Genomic DNA, 16,739 nt, shown 5'->3' with positions numbered 1-16,739 from the left:
TCCTCAATCCTCCAGCAGCGCACCCTCTCAGTCTCAGCTCCTTGTGCCTCTTGCTCCCAGCTCTTCACATGCACTTCTCTCCTCTGGCTCCTCCTCTCCTGACTGGAGTGAGCTCCTTTTTAAATCAAGTGCCCTGATTAGCCTGCCTTGATTGGCTGCAGGTGTTCTAATCAATGTAGCTATCTCCACTGCCTTCTAGAAAGATCATAATTGGCCCCAGGTGCCTTGATTAACCTGGAGCAACTGCCATTTGGTTACCACGGTACTAGGGATTTGTTTAGCCTGGGGCTAACATACCTGTTCCCCAGTACTTACAGTAGCCATCTGGCCTTGCCCCATCACACTATGCATAGATGGCTTTCCACCTACCATCTGTTCCCATCATGCTCCCTGTTTGTTAATTTGCATGATGAACAGGTTTTCCTGTGACAAAGGACTACCACTCGGTAGCTTGTGCAAGCAGATTCAGCGCCTGGCTCAAACAGGCGAGCTTTTGAGGTGGAAATGGCTGGAGAGGGGAATTGATGAAGATCACATGATCTTCGTTTTCTTTTGCAGATGGATCTGTTTGTAAAGTACTCCTGGGCTTGAAATCAGAACCACTCTTCAGCTGCTGCTGATTCAGCAGTGTAAGGCGTTGTCTTAAACCATAAATGGATTAAGCTCATGGTTGTATTTACCTCAGAGGGTACATCTTTACTGCAGAGCTAACTCAGACCCTTACTTCAGTGTGGTCTCAAACTTGACTCCTGTCCACGTATAAAAATCTTTCCCCTGATTGTTGTGGTTCTTTCCATCTGGACTAGCTGAGGTGTAGGTTAGAGCAGTGGTTCTCAAATCCAGTCTGCCGCTTGCTCAGGGAAAGCCCCTGGCGGGCCAGGACAGTTTGTTTACTTGCTGCATCTGCACGTTCGGCTGATCACGGCTCCTGCTGGCCGCGGTTCACCGCACCAGGCCAATGGGGGCTGTGGGAAGGGCGGCCAGTACATCCCTCAGCCTGTGCCGCTTCCTGCAGCCCCCATTGGCCTGGAGCAGCGAACCGTGGCCAGTGGGAGCTGCGATCGGCTGAACCGGTGGACGCAGCAGATAAACTGGCCCAGCCCTCCAGGGGCTTTCTCTGAACAAGCAGCTTTGAGAACCACTGGGCTAGAGCTCAGGTTGCTGGAATGATCCAATACCCTTGGGCTGTACCTTGCCAGAAAACCACTCCAAAACAAGCCTAAATAGTAGGAAAAACCCACGAAAACCAGAAAAATATAAGCAGAGGACAGGGTTTGAATTTCTTATTATGATGCCAGGCATGGATTAGATCACGATGCTGGGTGGGGATATGCGTCATGAGGCTAGGTGGGATTTCTGTCAAAATACACATGCCGGGCATTGTTCAAAAAAAAAGCATCCCACAAGACAAGTGGGAAAAACCCACAGGCCTGACTGCCTAAAAATGCCAGCCCAGTTGGCCAAAAACACTTGTTTTAAGCAAATTTGGCAATGCTTATAGAATGCAGGCTAAATCACTCGAGTGCCAGTAGTCCTTCAGTGCCTTCCCATAAGTCCCAGCACGTGCTCAGAAAGACAAAAAAGTTTTCCTACAATTCACTGGGAAAGAATCAAAGAGTTGGCTCATCTTAGTGCTGCCCAAAGAACCATAGGATGTGCTCCTCAGTCCTGGGGCAGCAACCATGGTAGCAACACACACGGGGGAGTGCAGTGGTGAAGACACAGTAGATCAGGTAGGGCTTTGCACTATGACTGCCCATACCTGGGCTAGGCTCCCAGGTGCCAATCACTCAAGGTAAAGCTGCAGTGAAAACACACCCAGAGAGAGCCTCACTTCCTATGCAATAGTAATTAACAGAAGGGCTGGAACCATCACCCCCTGGTTTAATCATTCGGGGCTGGAGACAGAGCATTCTCACTGGGGGCTCTTTCAGATGTGCAGTTTGTTTCCCCCTCAATTGTCCGAGCCTTTCTCTGTTGACCTTCAGGTCCTGTTATAAAACCTGTGTGTTCTCCCCGGGATTTTTGGGTGGGAAGGAATGAGTAGGTGGGTGGCTCACTAAGATGAGCTTTCTCATTGGGGTGTGGGAGAGTTTATTACTGTTTAGGACATTGGTCCCTGGATGGCTGTGTTTTTAATATTATTTGTATATGGTCCCAGAGGGATGGGAATAGACATATTTAATTGCAATAAATGAACCGACATTTTTGCTGCATAATAGAATAACATAACTGAAAAACTCCACTCCCAAATTTCTGGTGTGTATTTAATGGCTAGAAGTACAAAAGCTTACTAGAGACTTGCACCCTAGGGTGTTGCTAGACCAAGCAGACAAAATGCCCCACAAGGGCTCTCTCAAAACACGGAAAGATCTGTGTGTCCCTGACTGGGGCCCTGTGATCTCAGATCCATCAGACTGCACTTGCTGTCGAACCCAAGGGGGCTGGCAAACGTGTACGCTACCTTTGTGCTTCCCCTGTCCCTGGGACAGCTGGGCCTCAGGGCTGATCTAAATAACACTAGCTTTTAACTGCCCCATAGGGGCTGTTGCATCACTGGGATTAGTGGAGCACAGGGTGTTCCTGCTATGTCTCGTTGCACTATGGAATGCCCCCCTCATGTTCCCTAATTCTTGATGGGAGGATTGGGAAGTGGTGGGGTAGAACCAGGCTAGGAGAATCCATCCCATGTTGGGGAAATTCGTGACTGCTATACTAAGGCAGGTTTCTGGCCCTTGGATAATACCAAAGCAGCACAAAGAGGCTAAGTATGGGCCAAGATCTAGCCCTAGATGTTTACATCCCTTCAAATTTAGAGCAGAAAGCTACTTCTGGCTTATTTTGAGTCAAGAGTTGGCCAGTTTACATTCATTTTCTAGGAGGGGAAATTGTTCCATGCAGGGCCATTTGGCACACCAAGCTGTGTACGTGGAGTTTATTATTATTATTATTATTATTATTATTATTCAGGGTGTTAACCACAAGTAATTGAAACTTTTATTTCAGTCTGGGATATTATGAAAATATGGCTGGGAATTAATAGGAGCTCAAGAGAGCTAAGATGGAGCTTTTTTAGCCTTGAATAATATTTGATTTTCTGTGTCAGACATATTTATATACAGAACAGCATTCCACCCCTCCCCATTCAGTAAAAGCTTTTCTTTTTACCCTGTGAAGGTTCTCCACCCCACCCCTTTTGTTTGTTTGTTTTTACTTTTTCAATCCTGAACCTACATATTTCTGAAATAACAAATCCCCAGGAGAATCTGCCACACTGTTAAGGATGAAAGGAAAGGTTACCACTCAAGTGTAAATAAGAACGTTGCTGTATATGCCAATGCTGTTTCATTTCTTCTCACAGTGACAGCCAAGCAAATGATGAAAGTCCGCATCCTCGCCCATGCCTTTTAAGTTAGTCTCAATCCTTTGCAGTCAAGAGGAGTGAGCAGTGTAGAAGCAGTGCAACAAATTGACTCAAGTCTGTAAACAAGAGGTTAAACCCAAACATGGAAACAAAAGCTAGGGGAAAAGTGTTTGCCTTGGGGTGACTGATTCTCCAGTGTTCTCCTTGACAGTGAGTAGTTGTAAATGTTGTTTATTTAGTGTCAGCATGAAGGCAACATTTGTTAGGTATTTTAATCAAACTTTAAAACCCCACATATCACAGCGTTTCTTCCACGTTTCCATTTCTTTCCCAACTTGGAGTTTGGGGGGGTTCTTTTCATGGTGTTCACATTTTATCCTCTCTGTTTAAAAAGAAATCAAAGCAGCTGGTTACTTTCATGGGGTGTCTATTCTTCTCCAGATATTGATGGAAAAAATTAAGAAGAGTAGAGCCATGATTACAGAGTTAAATGCACTGCTGTGCCCTGAGGGGGCCACTCAGAAAGACCAGAAAGGTGTTAGGTCTCATGCCCTTACCTGTCATACCCCACTGACCAAGCCCAAGTTGGATTGATTATCAGCCATCTTACCTGGGAGGCCCTGGCTTAGGTGTCTCTGCTCCTGGAAAATGTCAAGCCCACTTCTGGGACAATCTGAGGACTTTTTTGAAGCTATGGTGGTGATATTCTATTACTCAGGTTGTGAGGCAGGGATGCCGGCCCATTGCTAAATCTACAGTGGAGTTCAGATGCTTGGTAGTAGACACTGAATGGAATGAGGACGCGCAGTGTTATCATTTCTGGCTCGGCCTAAACGAAGATATTAAAGATTAACTGGCACAGGTGGAATCCCCATCCGACCTGAGTGTTTTCGTTGACCTGTGCATCAAGATGGATGACTTCCTGACCAAGCACTGCTAAGCAAAAAGATGGTCCTCCTGACTCCAGCCAGTCCTGCTGGCCCCAGCCCCCCTCTTCCCTCAGCAGCCCAGACCAATGCTTGTCTGTTGATATCTTGGTGATGGGCAATCTGTGTCTAACTTATCTTCAACTCCCTCTCCAGTACCATCCCCAACACCAACCTACTGGTGCTGGCGAACTCGGGTGCCTCAGGAAATGTCATGGATCTGAAGTTTGCCTGAGCAAACAAATCCCCACCTGGCGCAAGGACTCCGCCGAGTTAGTGCAGCCCATAGACAGGTCATGCTGTTCACTGAGACCAGTCACCCACCAGATGGCTCCCTTAGAGGTAACTACCCTTCTAGGCCACCAAGAAATCCTTCAGTTTGGGCTAATTCATGCATTGCATTCATCAGTTGTCTTTGGCATCACCTTACTCATCACCCATGTCCCACGCCTCCACTGGCAGTCAGGCATGGTACACTTTGACTCCCTGTTTTACCAACAGTCCTGTTTCCTGAGAGCTGACCTGAGACCGGCAACCATTAAAGATGATCCAAAGGTGACCCCGCAACCCCCATGACCTCCCCAACAGCTCCAGGGGTTCCTGTTAAATATCAACACTATGTGAACATGTTTGACAAAAAACAACCTGACAACCTACTGCCCCATCACAGCTATGACTGTCCCATCGACCTCCAGTCAGGAACAGAGGTTCCCTTTGGGTGCATTTACTCCTTCTCTGTATTTGAACTTCAGGCCTTCTAGAGAGATCTCAAGGAAAACCTGCAGAAGGGTTTCATTTGCCCCTCCATGTCCTCAGTGGGCCCCCCAATCATCTTTGTGGCAAAGAAAAACAGCTTCCTCTGGCCTTGTCTGGATTACGGCGCCATGAACAAGATAACAATCTGAAACCAGTATCCTTTACCAATTATTAATGAGCTGTTTGAAAGGCCACACTCTGTCAAGGTCTTCAGAGAGTTGGACCTCCATGGAGCTTATAACCTGGTGTGGTTTCAGGAAGGAGACAAGGAAGGACTGCCTTTCGGACCATGTATGGCCATTTGGTCATGCTGTTTGGGTTGTGCAACATCCCAGCGACCTTCCAGTACTTCATAAATGACATCTTTAGGAACATGCTGGGCCAATTTGTCATAATTTACCTGGACAACATCCTTGTTGTCTCTGAAAGTCAAGCCCTCCACAATCATTATGTGTGTATTGTCTTGGAGAGACTCCACCAAAACAAACTCTTCACAAAGCTCGAGGTTCCATTAAAGACACAGTGGAATTCTTGGGATATGTCATCTAACCTGAGGGACGTACCATGGAGCCACGCAAGGTGGTGGCAATATCCAACTGGGCTGCACTGAAGGACATACATGGGATTCAGGGATTCTTGGGATTTGCCAGTTTCTACAGGTGATTTATTAAAGGATTCTTTAGCTTGATTGCACCCATAGTGGCACTCCTGCAAAAGAGGGCCCGGTCCACCTGGGCACGGAGGCTTAGTCAGCTCTTGCATGACAGAAGAGGGCATTCATTTAAGCACCCATCATGATTTAGCCAGATCCCACTAAACTATGTATGATCGAGACTGGCAGCTCAAATTTTGCCATAGGTGCAGTATTATCTCAACATGTGGTCCCCCATAACCAACTCCACCCCTGTGCCTTGTAGTCTCAGAAGCTACCCCCGGTGGAAGAAAATTACAACATGTAGAACAAGGAGCTACTGTCTATCAAGGCAGATTTTGTGGAGTGGCACCACCCCCTAGAAGTAGCCAGATTCCTAGTCCAAGCTCTGATGGACCACAAGAACCTGGAGTACCTATGGACTGCTAGACACCTTAACCAATGCCACTCCACTGGTTTTTGTTCTTCACTTGATTCAACTTTGTGAACTATCACCCAGGCACAAGAAACAGGAAGATGGGTGCCCTATCCCAAAGATGAATATCTGAAACCTGGTAAAAAACCCATTACCACCATACTCAAGGTGTCCAACTTTGTCAAAAGAACAATCGACAGCAGTCTGATGTCCTCCATCTACTCCTTGATCCCTGATGACTCGTTCAAAACCCAAATCACCAGACCTTGAACAATTGGGGAATGTGACCCAACTCAGTGTTCCAATTTCAGATTGGCCTCCTGTATCACAGGGGTTGCATTTATTTTCTAGAGGGACAACCTAACCTTCAGGTATTAAAACTATGCCACAATTTGCCTGTTGCAGGCTATTTTAACCAGTTCAAGACCTGGAATCTGGTATTGAGGCATTTCTGGTGGCTAGATCTATGAGCTTACATCAAGGATTATATAACATCTTGTGACCTCTGCGCAAGTACCAAAAACCCATGATCAAAACCCCTAGGTCTCCTCCAGCATCTGCCCATGCCTCCACAGCCTTTGTCTATCAATAAACTTCACTGTAGAATTGCCACACTCTTACGGATGCTTAGTAATCCTGGCTGCCATAGACCTCCTTACAAAGATGGCACACTTCATCCTATGCTATACTGTTTCTACTGCACGGCAGATGGCTCAGCTCTTCCTGGAAAATGTCTTCTGCTACCAGGGTCCAGACAGGGTTGTGAAGAAAACCTTCCTAAAGTGACCCCATGCAGGGCTGAGTAACTCTTAACTGTTTCATGGTCCCTTGCAAAATGTGTTAACTCCTTATGCTAAACAATCTGTTCCACCTTGTATTTAGCTGTGACTCTCTGGGTGCCTTTCCCAGACCTGAAGAAGAGCTCTGTGTAGCCCAAAACATTGTTTCTCTCACGAACAGAAGTTGGTCAAACAACAGATATTACCTCACCCACCTTGTCTCTCTAGCCTCCTGGGAGCGACACAGCTTCAACAACACTGCATGCATGCTTCATGGCTCATCATTTTCCTAGAAACATGCAGCTACTCTGGAATTGTAGGGGAGCTCGGGTGGCTCATTGGCAGTGGGAATCAAACCTGGAATCTTTGAATCTTAAAACATGAGCTGTGGCAAGCAGAGCTGGAGCTTTAACAGGCTTAGGCAGTAGAGGCTCATGCTTTAAGATCTAGAGGGGAGAGCATGGCCAGAGCACTTTACACTTCAGCTACTCTGAGCCGTATGGAGGCACCATAAGCTACAGTAAGCCCATGGCAGGGGTACCAGAACAGGGCTGGGCTAGGGGGCTATGCCCTCCCACTTTTTACTGGCCATAAGGGTGAGCAATGGGGGGAGGAGATGGAGAGGTGCGAGCAGGGGACAGGGGAAGGAGCAGTGTAAGGGCGGGGGGCAGTCTCAGGGGGAAGGGACAGCACAGGGGGTGGGGCCATGGTTAGGTGCCAGTGCCCCCCCACACACACACTTGTAGGGAGTTTCCACCACTCTTGGTCCATGGGGTTTCTTCTGTTGTACACCTGGCCCACACCAGCGCAGAATCCCAAAAGTACAAAGTCCTCCCTCCTTGTGCCAAGCCTCCCAAGAGGCAAAACACAGAATCTGGCACCGGGCCCCCACTCAGTTATGATGGCAGGGTTAGGACTTCTCTCATCTCACACTGCAACAGAAACCTTGTGTGAATTCGGGTTGAATTTACTGAATTGTTTCAGTTGAAGAAAAAAGAAATAAGATCAAAGCATTTCATTTTGACATTTTTTAAATGAAAAGTTTCAATTAAAAGTCCTCTTTGTTTTGAATGTGACTGCAATTTTAAAAAAAAAGAATAACTTTTTCAGTTTGAAAACTGTTTGGGGATTTTTTAGGTTTCATTTTGACCACCAACTGAAAAAAATCTATTATTTGCACAGCTGTAGTTGAACCCACAACAATGGAAAAGCATCTGGTAACTGGGTCTCTTCTCTCATTCAAAAACAGTCATGTTCTCATGAGATCTAGAAATCTTCATGGTAAGACTGCAGTGTGTCCCGGGGCCATGATCCCTGATCATCAGGTCGGGGAGTGAGTTAGAGAAGCACTTTCTTTGGCTCACGCCCTTGCTAGAGTTCTGGTGGTTCTGGTGGTTTAATTAAACCACTGGAGCTTCTCTTTCACAGTTTTATTAAGATGTCACCCAGACCCCTGGGGTTATTTGTACCTTTTGTAATTCATACTTGCTCTTTGTTTATTTTATATGCAAATATATATAATACATTTCAGTGTGTTTCTCTGTTTCATCCCCCATGTGGACTACTACAAAAAGCCTTCCAGAAAGTGTGCATCATCAACTTAAAAAAAGAAAGGCTTAAGCAGGATTTAAAGAATTAACTCATGCTGAGAATGGGATGGTACCTTATAGATGGAGCAGCACAAGGAACTCTCCTGCCTTCCCTACCCCTCAAGAGTATACAGTGATATAGGACTGAGATTTGGACTGTGCATTGTAGGGTTGCAGGGTAAGCCACAAGCAAAGCAACTTGGGGGGAGTGGTGGGGGCTTATTTTTCTGGGAGCTCTGCAGTTCCCAGGCCAGCCTTATCAGTGGGATCAGGAGACAGGAAATAACTCACTGCAATACCTTCACCCTCCTGGCAGCAAGAACCCAAGAAGAGGTAAGGGGTATCTCATGGCCTGATTTGCATCCACCGTTTTATCTGGTAATGTAGGGATCATGTTGACTTTGGTCCCCATAATTTGTATAATTGGTTACCCTAAAGATAGGTCTAGTGGCAAGAATAGCTAGTGATGGCAGTGATTATAAAGAGCATGACGGAAGCAGGAGCTAACAGCTGAAGTTGGAATGGGTCCACTGAGAAACTGATGGTTCTTACAAAAGTAATGTTTAGTGTTGATAGGATGAGGGTTCCAACAGGCAGGTGGAGCAAGAAAAATACACCTGGGATTCAAGGCAGAAGTGGAATTTATTATATGACTAGGATGTGCAAAATCCAAGTACTTCCTCTAACAGCTTCTCTTACATCTTTGGGTATTTACATGTAAGAACATTCTCAGTTATAAACAGGAATCTACTTCCTCCTCCAAAGTACTTGCCTGGTTTCTGCCTGCCATAGGATGGTGGTTGTTGTTGTTGTTTCATTTTAAAGCATTTGTATAGTTTAAAATTCCATTTTACTTTTCATTGTTTGAAATATTAGCTGAACACTTAGTATAAACGTTTTCCCCTACCAATCTGGTGGGGTTTCTGTGCATGAGAAATGACACCCCTATCCATAGCCCCATGTTTTGCTCTTCCTCAAAATGGATAGTCTCTCCCAATACTTCCAGCAGGTTTGAGTTCAAGCTGGCCACAGTGGGGCAGGAGACTGGGTGGGGGAGGTCGGAAGAGGGAGAGAAGAGGGGCCGGAAGAATGGGGAGGGAGGCATGATAATAATAGGGGAGAGAGATAGTTCCTACACCCCACGGGTTAGGAAAGGGAGTAAATGGAGTCCGCTCTCCAAGCGTTAAGGGGCAGGCTGGCATTTCTGGGTGTACATGTATGGTGAAATTCTGACCCTGAAATGATCACACACAAGTCTGGGCTGGGCGGCTTCCAAAGGCTTGAAAATAAGACGGCAGACAAAACAAACAAACAAAAAAACCCCGTGTGGTTTATAATTAATTGGCTTAAAAACAATAACCTTTTTAACAATCTCCTGATATTTTTGGCGTCTGGCTCATGATTTTGTAATGCCTGGTTCTGGCAATATTGAGAACTGCTCACAGTAGTGAGCATGTGATGGGGTATACAAACCCCACAATGGGCCCAAAGAGGTTAAAAGGCAATACTGGACTCAAGTAGCCCTGTCCTTCCGGGCCTTCTGAGCATGCGCTGACTGGAGGAGCGGGATAAAAGGAGCTCAGAAGCCCAGGCAAAGGGTGGTAATGGGCTGCAGGACAGAGGAATCCTTCTCTGGGAAGCCAGACAGAAGGTTGAGCCTGTGGGGGGGACGGACCATAGAGCAGATAAGGCCCCCAGGCAGAGCCTTCTCCAACCACCCCCACCCCCTCCCCCTTCGAGAACCTGCAGGGCCCAGCTCCTTTGCACTTTTTTTCATTGAGCGACTGACTGGACTATAAAGCCCATACCCCAAACTGAAGGGACCTATTGGTAGGAAGTAGTCCAGGGAAGCAAACTTGGACTTTCTACAGGGAGGACCCTGCTTGTGTTGCTTCGCACAGGGCCCTGGGCTGGGACTCGTGGGGAGGGAAGCCCGGGTCCCTTTACCGCACCCCCTTAAGGGCCAAAGTCCAGATGTGGGTGAAAAGCTGAAGATTCCTGGCTTAAGGTCAGGAACAGTCACTTCAGCTGCACTGACAGAGAGGTAAGGGGGTGAGAGTTGGGTGCGCTAACCACTGGGCCATGTGGCCCTCCACGCCCCCTATCGCAGAGCACTACACGCTGCCTTGGCAGGATCCGGCACATCATATGCACTGAGGGGGGCTGCTCATGCAAACACTTACACAGTTGAACAACTTCACTCATGTGACTAGTCGCACTGATGCTTTTCAGGATCAGGACTAGTCATAACCATCATAGAATCCTGCATGGAGCTTGAGGGGGTTAGGGAGATCAGGCAAGTGCCTTCTTTTCTTTCCTCTTTTTGGTTTAAAATATTTTTATTTGAGATATAAAATAACCTTTGCTAAACAAGTAATGGGGGCGGGGGAAAGAAAGCTCACATGCTCCAGCTGTGTTCACTAGTCTGCAACATCACCAGCATATACATGGGAGCTGCTTCACATTCCCTGTCACATCAGATCTCTGGACTAAAGTCAGTGATGATGTCCTTTAAATATTCAGCATTGCCATAAACCAGGACTGTCCCCCATCCTGTGACATTACATAATCTATTTTAATTTTTAAATGGTGTGTGTGTGACTCTAGAGCTCATGAAAGGGGCCAGATGGACAGCCTCAGAGACTGAAGCCCTCTGTTTAGCCACAGAGAGTTTGACTACACTGCAGCTGGGAGTGAGCCTCCCAGCCCGGGTAGACAGACTCAAGCTAGATGGGCTTGAGCTAATACACTAAAAATAGCAGTGTGAACATAGTGGCTTGGGTGGCAGCTTGGGCTTTCAAGCCCACCTGACCCCGGGTCTGAGATTGGGTGGCTAGCCTGAGTTTACACTGGAGCCGGGACATCTACACTGCTATTTGTAGTGCACTAGCTCAAGGCCATCTAGCATGATGAATCCATCTACCCGGGCTGGGAGGCATGCTGCCAGCTGCAGGGCAGACATACCCAGGAAGGGCAGAGCACTGATAGCTGCAGTACAGACTCCATCCCACTGCAGTATACTTTTCCCTGGCACAGATGCCAAAATGTTCAAAAATCATGAGTCAGGCCCCTAAAAATCATGAGATTGGCTTAAAAAATTGAGATTTCTTGGGTGCACTTGGGTCACGTTTTCCAGCTTTTCTCTGCAATTATGAGGAGTGGAAACTTACTTTTTTGTTAAATGAAATCTGAGATATTCACATAATCATTGTCTGCAAGAGCTGGAGCTCTCCATGAAACACCAGTTATCACGAGAAGGATAAAATTGCAAGAGCTGGTGCCACTGCGATAGAGCTACTCTCCGTTCCAAATCGTTACCGCCACTGAACGCAGTTGTGAAGAATGGAGATAGCTGACACAATGATGCACGTGATTCATCCTGGTCTACCCTTGACTGCAAAGTCAGGGTAGCCATCATGTTCGCTAACTCAGCTCTGCACAACCGTGGTCAGCCACAATACAATTTGTACTGTAGACCACCCCCTAAAAGGAGCACTTCGGGGAGTGGAGAATATTTCTCACTCTGTGGCTGACTGAATCCTTGACAGCTCAGCTGAGACTCAGGCCAAGTAAGCCTGTTGTGATAGTGACATGCAAACTTGTCCATTGGGAACAGGATGACAAGTCCCATCCTGCAACTGGCTTTGTATGGGCTGACATATGTGCCTGCACGGACTGCCAGGGACTTCAGGGGAAGGCTAGTGGGCCTGTTCATGCAGAGGAAGTGGCCAGGATCAGGGCCTAAAATCACTACTCTATTTTTATGTGTGTATCTATTGCTGGAAGAAAACATAGAAGAAGAAGAAGAAAACGTAGCACCCAAAGCAGTACTCTACGGGGTATGTACAATACTGACAAATTATTATTTTCTATTTATTGCTTTTATAATGAAGCATTAATAATTTATTAGTAGTAGTGTTCATTATTTGTATTACAATAGCATACAGATGCTCCAGCCAAGACTGGGGCCCCACTGTGCTAGGCTCTAGCATAGGTGCTGACTCCCATGGGTGCTCTCGGGCTGGAGCACCCACAGGAAAAAAATAAGTGGGTTCTCAGCACCCACCAGCAGCCCCGCCGATCAGCGCCTCCCACCCGCCAGTGGCCCCGCCAATCAGCGCCTTCCCCTCCCTCCCAGCGCCTCCTGCCTGCTGCGATCAGCTGTTCAGCGGCATCCACGAGGCGCTGGGGAGGAGGGGCAGAGCGACGGCAGGGCACTCAGGGGAGGGGGTAGGAAGAGGCAGGGTGGGGGTCAAGCACCCCCAGAGAAAGTGGAAAGTCGGCGCCTCTGGGCTCTAAACATGCACATAGTAAGCAACAGTCTCCACCCTGAAGAATTTACAACCTAAGTAGATGTGGTTGGGCAGGGAAGCAGCGGCACAGGGAAGTAAAGTGACTTGCCCCAGGTCATACAACAGGGCAGTGGCAGAGCCAGGAACAGAACCCAGGGCTCCAGACTCTTGGGCTGGTGCTCTATCCATTGGGCAACACTGCATCTCATTAAAATATTTTGCATTTACATATTGCCTTCCACCTGAAGATCTCAGTTCTTTACAAGCAACAATCAATTAAATTTCACAATAGATGAATCAATATTTTAATTATTATTAATATGCCCAAATATTTACCAGGTAGGAAAGGGAAGAACAAGTTCTAGTCCAATATGTACTTGGTATAATATAACTGAATCATAATTAAATACACAAAACTAGATTAATTCAGCATTAAAGTTGTGATTTTATATATTTTATAAAATGGAAGATAGGAAATGCTGACGCCAAAGGGTGAAATCCTAGCCCCATTGAAATCAATAGGAGTTTTGCCATTGACTTCAATGGAGCCAGGATTTCACCTTAAGTTACTTCAGCAACATTAACTGGCTGTGTTGTAATGTTGTATCTTATAATTTGTTTTTTTTTCCCTTCATTCAGTATCTGGTGCTGAATATGTCAGAAAATATATAGCCTTTAAAGTGCAGGATGTGCCACCCGGATGAATTAATGTTGCTCTCTGAACCTTCTGCTAAATTCTGTCCTGCTTTATTTATCATTCAGCCCAATTGAAGTCAGTGGAGTTGTATGATATATAAGGCCCTGATCCACTTTAATAGGACTAATCAAGTCCTTAAATTAAGCACATACTTAAGTGCTTTGCTGATTTGGGACCTGAGGACAGAATTTGGCTTAAGCGCTTTCTTTTTCTGATGATGATCTGATTTTAATTCTTAAACCTGAATGTTGCCTTCAACAGGATTTTTTTTTTTTAAGAGGAGGAAAAATAATTTGACACCCGGTAATATTGGTACCATTTAAATTGGTCTCAGACTTTGAAACTTACATCTCCTGTAGGTGAAGGGAATGAGGGCAGGGTGAATTCCAAAATTTACTGCTGTTGCTATTTGTTTGCAGATAAATTTTATGTAAGGCTGGATAATCTATTCAGAAGCACGTCTTTTTCCTTGTGGGCCTGATCCTGCAGCCCTTTCACACACAATATTTCTTGACTTCAGGGGGAATTATGTAAGAGCTCCAGGCTTATTCCCAGTCATGACAATGTTGTAGCAGTGGGAAAAAACAGAAACTATTTTTAAATGAAAGCTTTGAATCAGAAGAATATTGCAGAGTGCAGCAAAAATTGTCAAAACCCTAAAATCATGGACTCTGCAATTTTTTCGTGCCAGCAGTTTTCTTCTGTTCCTGGTTTTACGACTGTGTTTTTTGGAGGATTGTGCTGTGCATTTTTCAGTGAAACATTTATATCCTCCCTTGTGCAAATTATCTCAGCCGCAGCAGCAGTCTGTACCAGTCTAGGCTGTTCAGAGGTGGTGCATTCTAATGTCATAAAAGGGGTGGAACTTCAGTGGGCAAAAAATCTTAATAGATCCCCACTGATCTTTTTAGTTTGCTTGTAAATTTTTTAGCCAACCTTTCCCCTCCCCACACCCCATCCCAAACTTGGTCATATACTCACACATCAGTGAGTATTTCTTTCCAAGTTTCAATGTTCAGCAATTGAGTCCCCTGCATGGGGGACAAAGTGTGGCAATACTTTTTAAACCATTTTTTCTCTCTGCTGTAGAACTCAAAAACAACTGAAGGGATTTTGCTCAGACTTTCATTTTAAAAAAAAGCCCTTTTGAACAGAGATCAATTTTGAAAATGTTTCATTCCAAAAGAAGACTTTCCAGAATGATCTGAGCATGTGAAAACAGAGTTACAGCCAAAGCTGATTTTTTGCCTTCAAGTCAGGGGTCACTACCCAAAAAAATGCTATAAAATTTACCTACCTCACAGAGGAGTTGTGAGACTTAATTAATATCAGTACAATGTTTGGAGAGAGACTTCATTTCTAGGTTTCCTGTGAGCCTGCTTGTCTATCTGCTAATCAATGAAGCAAGCAGATCAGATCACTTTCTGCATATCATAATTTACTTTCCATATCTTGTCAGAAGAAACTTGGAGAGCCACACAGTCATAGAGAAACAGTGAAAGCCTTCTAATGGGCCATATTCTGTTCTCTAGATACCTAAATTGCTTGAGTGATTCTACTGCACAGTATTCTCTTTTGCTAACATCTTTTAAGGCCTAGTCCAGATGCATATGTTATATTTCTGTTAAACATTTCTGATAGGATTTTAACGATTGTCTGTCAGAGCCTTGGGGCCCTACTCTGCTCTGTTACACAGACACAATTCCCAGTGAAGTTAATGGGAGTTACGCCTCTGGAGCTGAGGGTGGAATTTGGCCATATGTGTTCAGTAAAAAGAAAAACAAATACTGTGCACTGGAATGTATTGTTTGCCAGAAGCAACACATCGGAATACATCTGATTCCTTTTCACAATACCAAAATAAGCCATCTGATTCTGAATCTGTGTTTTCCTATTAGGGTGTGACATAAGCTCTGTGTCTAATATTATCATTTTTAGTACCAGTTGAAAGCTAGCAATGACGGCTTTCAAACTGATGAGGACACACCTGTCCCTGAACTTTTAATATACACTGAATGGGGTTCCACGTTTCCTGTAAGAGAGTGAATATTTAAAAACGTTTTTGATGCTCTACATACCGTACAGCAATGAAGTCCACGCTTGTGGTCAGGGAGAGTGATATACACAGAATGATGTGGCCAAATGCTGGATTTAAAATGTGTGATTCTAGAATTGTGGGATGGCCTGGAAGGGTGTTTTTCTGTTTTTGTTTTGCTTTTCCAGCGGTGGTGTAAAGCCCTTTACCTCGTTTAAAGATGATATGGATTGTTTTGTAAAAGCAGGCCTTTGTCACAATGTCTGTGTCCAAAATTTCCCTCAACACGCACTCATGTTGTTCTCTGTGCCTTTTGGTTGTCATCTTGTACTCCATCAATAATTGGATTTCAGTGTTACTTTGTGTGGGTAGCTAATGAAGGAACAGCCCTTGGAGAAGGGACAAAGGTAGGTTTTTGCCCTTGAGATTTTGCACTGCTCTGGGGACCTAAATAGCCTCCACCATAAATTTATACAGCCCTGGGATTATGGCAGGTTTTCGGGGCTGCCATTGACTATGACCATGCCCTCTGCACCAGGACCTGTGAGGGGGCCAGTATAGGATTGTTTATGGTAGTTGAAGTGCCTTCCCCAGAAGAATTCTCCCCTAGGCCCTTGTGGTCTTGTCTGCAACCCATATACATCACCACAGCATATAAACTTCCACAGCAGATGAACTACTGTAACAGCCAAACTAACTTGATGTTGAAAATGAATAATGAACACAAGCCCGTTCTGTCACTTTTCTGTTCATGATATTTTAACTGGAAAGCAAAAAGAGTTTGCCATATCCTTTTGTTTGAAAACTACTGGGGGAGAAGTAAAGTGGATCAGAGGAGGAGAAATAAAAATTACAGTTTTAGTAGTCATCAGATTTTTCCTTCTCAGGTGATCTGGTGTCTCGAGCAATGCATCACCTCCAGCCACTCAACTCAAAGCAGCACGGCAACGGCACTCCACTGCACCACAAGCAGGGATCGCTATACTGGGAACCCGAGGCTTTGTACACTCTCTGTTACTTTATGCATTGTCCACAGATGGAATGGGAAAACCCTAATGTTGAGCCTTCAAAAGTCACACTGCAGATTGAAAGGTAAGATCTTATTTGCAATATTTAATATATTTATAAAGATGTCTCATTAATCAGCATTGCTGGCTAATTGATAATTACAGGCTATGCCAAATATGTTTCATTGCAATCCGTTTTGGTTAGGATCACCTTGAAATAAATTTCT

General features: G+C 45.3%; 1 protein-coding gene across 2 annotated transcripts in view; it reads left to right on the top strand.

Moving 5' to 3' along the window:
* Window positions 1-16,739, top strand: part of BTBD11 (BTB domain containing 11) — a 286,082-nt gene that overhangs the window by 182,594 nt on the left and 86,749 nt on the right. For both annotated transcript variants that reach the window (XM_044991926.1, XM_044991934.1), the window contains exon 3: window positions 16,393-16,597. In XM_044991926.1, coding sequence (XP_044847861.1) covers window positions 16,393-16,597 — 205 coding nt within the window. The remainder of the gene's footprint in view (window positions 1-16,392; window positions 16,598-16,739) is intronic.

This window comes from Mauremys mutica, chromosome 1 (assembly GCF_020497125.1).
Source record: "Mauremys mutica isolate MM-2020 ecotype Southern chromosome 1, ASM2049712v1, whole genome shotgun sequence".
NCBI lineage: Eukaryota > Metazoa > Chordata > Testudines > Geoemydidae > Mauremys > Mauremys mutica.
Note: the sequence above shows the minus strand (reverse complement) of the source record. Positions and strands in the feature narration are given on the sequence as shown.